The following is a 4491-nucleotide window of genomic DNA, read 5'->3' as shown; positions in this document are numbered from 1 at the left end:
TCTTTGTCATTCCACTTTGCAGCTTTGGGGTATTCCTGGATCCTTTGTTAAACATAGCTCTGTGTGCTGGCCCTGGCCATGAATTGGCTCCACATACTGGCCTGATCCACATGCACAGCCATCTCATCTGGTCTGTGAGGCAACCTACACACCACATGACAGTTCCATGGACCATAGATTGAGCACCACTGGTATACAGTATTAGCTTAAATACTAAAACAAGTTAAGAATACACAGGAGTCTTTTCCAACAGGCATTGCAGTTTCTCTGCTAACTTCTCTTGCTAAAGACTTGCTGTGTTTATAAGGAAATAGAAGGACACTTATACAGGGTGAATACAAAATAAAGGTTTTAAGAAAATTAAAAATTTGGATTTTTTAATTTAAATCAGATGTTTGGTTTTTTTTGGTAAGAAGGGGTTGGGGTTTTGTTTTTTAAATAAACCTATATTAAAGATAGTTTTAATTTAAAAGATGTTAAAGCTCAAAGATATCATCATGGAATAGGGATTATAACATAATTATATACTATTTAAGACAATATATTCATGTAACCCTTTTAGAAGAGTTTTATAAATAGGTCACAACAGGCCAGGGACTATATTAGGGGCCCAATCTTATGGGGTTCCCAGAGGCTCTTCTATAGATTAGTAAAGATTAAAGAAAACCACTCTACCCAGTGGGACTTAATGCTCAGTCTAGAAGAACCCATTGAGCATCTCTGTGATGCTTAGTTCCAGTTCTCAAACTGTGGATTTGTCTCTCCAGAGATAACATCCTTGTCAACAGCAGTATATGGAAATAAGAGATAACAGACCTGATTACCTACCCATCAGCCCTTTTGTTTTTCTCTAAGTTTGTGTAGAGTCAAGCCCTTACCTTTCTCTAAAATTTTAAAGTTTCAAGATGTTAAATGAATAAAGGATATCAAACAACAAGAATGCACTTTTTGTAAAAAACAATGATTAAATCAAGACTTCCTGACCAGTGATTTATACTGATTTTATTAAAATCAAACCCAGCCTGCACTTATGCATTATATACACCTACCTGCTGGCAAAGCTCTCTGGTTGGGCACACAATCACTGCAATGGGACCATCTCCCAGTTCCAGTTCTTTTTGATCCATGATGTGGATCAACATTGGCCAAATAAAGGCTGCTGTTTTGCCACTGCCAGTCTTAGCTATACCGATCATGTCTCTGCCACTCAGTGCAACTGGAACACCCTGAAAATAAAAAACAGATGTCTAAATTGATCTGCCAGGTCACATAGGAATAGCTTAATTCCTTATTCATGTGGGCATATTGATTTAAAGACCACATGAATATGGGGGACAAGATGTCACAAGGGATCTGTAACATAGGGATCGTAACATGACTATTGTATGAGCTCTTGCATCTAAGTCACCAAGTTCAGATCTGGATGAGTCTGTTAGTAATCTGAAAGTTACTACGGCTTCATGATTGTTTGGTGGCCTACATAAAGTTCCTAGGTTTGGTACAATCCACAGTGGGTAAATGTACAACAATCCCTACTGTGTTTGCAATTTCAGCAGAGAGGGCAGACCAAACAATGCACTCATGTTCTTGGCAGTGTCTGTTCCCTCCTGCTCCAGATGGGAACCTAGTGGTCGGGAAGGACAGGAAAGCTTTCCCTCCTCCTGTCCGTACTGTACAAGTTCTGAAGATTGAAGTGACCAATTTATCTCTAGGGCTGTTAATCCAGCAATGTATATAACACAGACTAGGCTCTCCCAACAGATTCCCTTTGTCTAAAGTGTGGTATTGCAATTAAATGTTAGGCATAATTACAAAAATATATGTACTGCTTTTATTTTTTATGTCAAAAAGCCACAGAATGTATATCCTTACGTTGACAACTTTACCGGCCTGCATATGTGGTGGAATCCCTTGCATTGGCATCCCCACCTCCAAATGCATACCCAACTTAAGTGAAACAAGGGCTAGGAATTACCTCAACAGCCAAAACAAAACAAATCAAAGCATATCCTATGTAATTTAGGTGTTAACTGTTTGCTAGCCAAATGCCCTTAACACAATGCTCTGTGTTCACTTTATCTAATATTTCTAAAACAATGCCTAAAATATGAAGAACTGTAAAAAAAAAAGAAAAAAAAAGAAAAAGAAAACGCCTATAGTCTTCTGAGCAACAGATTAGTCCCCTGAAGGTGCTAAAATTCTCTTTGGCTGAGCCAATTTGAAAAAAAAAAAGACACACAGACTAGACTTTATTTGCAATTAACACTCAAAGAAGCAGTAGGTAGACCATTTTTTTAAATAAAGGTGAAAACCAATTGCGCGCGCGCACACAATTCCTCTTCAGGGTGAACTCAAGTTCACAAAAGCTTGTGCTCTATATGCATTTTAGTTAGTCTACAAATAAGACTAACTGCCTTTGGCTTGACATCAGATTAACATGGCTAACTGTTAAGAACAGACAATCGTTTCTGGCTGGAACAGCCCACCCTAAGTAGGTGGGCAGGTGCTACAACCTTGCTGCTGCTAATCATCTTCCTGGTTGCATGAGGAAAGCTCCTGCAGCTGGCACTTCTCTCCACAGTTGCATGAGCAGAGTGCCAAACCAAATGCCACTGAAGACCCAGGTCTGTGCCCATAGGTTGCTGACCCCTTACAGGCAATCAAACTGCACACAGCTTTTTATGGCATAGGGATCCTTTTAATATCTGCATCTAATCTCGTTGTGCTTAGAAGAAAGTGAAACAACAGCACATACCTGACACTGTATAGGAGTGGGCTGGGTATACTCAGATTTCCTAATCTGATGCATAAGTTGTTCATCAAATCCAAAATGGGCAAAACTACTGCCCGGTCTTGGAGGAGCAGCACCAGAGACCTAGAGGGGGATGAAAGAAGAGACGCATCATCTGTATAAGAAGAATTTGTAATTGGAAGGAAGAAAACAGGTATTTACATAAATGTTAAAAGCTTGCTTTTATATCCAGGACATACATTTTCATTTCAACAGACAAAGATACTTTAAGGCAAATACCACAAGGTGCAAGCTTTATATGCAAGGTTTCACTGCAGTTTTTTAAAAGTAATGGTGCAAAGGAAAGAGAATAAGAAACCAGTCATGATTCAATGTTTGTAAAAAACTATCACAGCATCAAAACAACAAATTGGGGGGGGGTGGGGGGGTATTAGTGTGCTTTCCAGCTGTGAACCCTAAAGCACTAACAAACCTTTCTATGGCAAGTGGACAATGCACCTATTTTACATATGAAGAAAATCTACAAGAAGAAAGTTAAGTGGATCTGCCTAAGTTGCAGAACTTGGACTAGAATTTAGACATTTTGACTTAGAGGTAGATAATCATAACATTTTTGTTTCTGTTATGCAGAAGATAAAGCTGCAGAAATAGATATACATGGCTTGAAATAAAATTGCTTCTCTTGATACAACAAGAAAATGTGTAATTAACTGAATAATCAAGTTTGAAAAAACAAATTCCATTTGAAATGGTCATTTGCATTTAATATTTCATCATTAACAATTATTCAAAATAAATTACACTAAATATCCAATTTCCAAAGGTCCTAGATCAGCTGTTCTCATCCTTTTTTTAGATTCAAGGTACCCATCAGAAAATGCCAGCTCAGAGCGCTCTCATATTTTGACAACAGAAAAATAAGAGCAGTTCTTTCATTGCAAAGAGCTCAGAAAGACTACAACAGCTCAGAAAGTTTTTGATGCCAGGAATTCCTATTTGAAAACTCACTGCTTATCCTGTGAATTAAGCATAGGTGTTTGCATACCTGAAAGAGCTAATATTGCAAGGTCACGAGGCACTCTAAGGCATTGTGGTACCCTGCTTGAGAAACACTGTTTAAGAGTGCAGGTTGCAGAGATCTTTTACAAAATATTATAGGTTTCAGTTCTTCATTGTATGCATTTTTAGTTGAAATGCAACTGGTAACTTTTGATGCCCAACCCATTCAACTTGGAAAACCTCAAATAGGTCCAATTTTCAGGAGATGCTGAGCACTTGATCTCTGAAACCAAGGATGTACCAGGTTAGATATCCCAAAATCAATAGTTGCTTGTGAAAATATTGGCCAAAGCCACCAAAGCAATCCTGACAACTGGCAGCAAAAGGTCTGTCAAGCATGGTTTTACTTCCAGCTCACCCGCAGGTTCAATTTATGTCGCAGCTCCACCACCTGCTGGGGTGTGAGGGTGGTGATCTCTTCGTGCTCATCATAGAAGTTCTTCTCAAATGGAGGGTATTCAATCTGCAACAAGGCAAATGACTCAGTTTAGGGGGTCAAGAGGTCATACTGTGAATTTGTGGGAAGGTTTGTTCTTTTGTAAGCAAAAGCTTACTAAGACAGGAGGACAATTATCTGAAATGATTTTTAATATTCAGTCATATGGAGGACACTTTAAAACTAAACAGGGTTACACTCAAGTGAATTATTCTATTCTCACTGCAGTCAAGAGGTGTCTTAA

General features: G+C 38.6%; 1 protein-coding gene across 1 annotated transcript in view; it reads right to left on the bottom strand.

The window, feature by feature from the left end:
* Positions 1-4491, bottom strand: part of DDX42 (DEAD-box helicase 42) — a 38554-nt gene that overhangs the window by 21017 nt on the left and 13046 nt on the right. The window contains 3 exon segments of the mRNA XM_025196877.1: positions 1050-1226; positions 2756-2875; positions 4170-4274. Of these exon segments, the coding sequence (XP_025052662.1) occupies positions 1050-1226; positions 2756-2875; positions 4170-4274 (402 nt within the window).

Source organism: Alligator sinensis, unplaced genomic scaffold (genome assembly GCF_000455745.1).
Source record: "Alligator sinensis unplaced genomic scaffold, ASM45574v1 scaffold444_1, whole genome shotgun sequence".
Classification (NCBI taxonomy): Eukaryota; Metazoa; Chordata; order Crocodylia; family Alligatoridae; genus Alligator; species Alligator sinensis.
The sequence above is the reverse complement of the archived record's forward strand: the minus strand, read 5'-3'. Positions and strand labels throughout refer to the sequence as shown.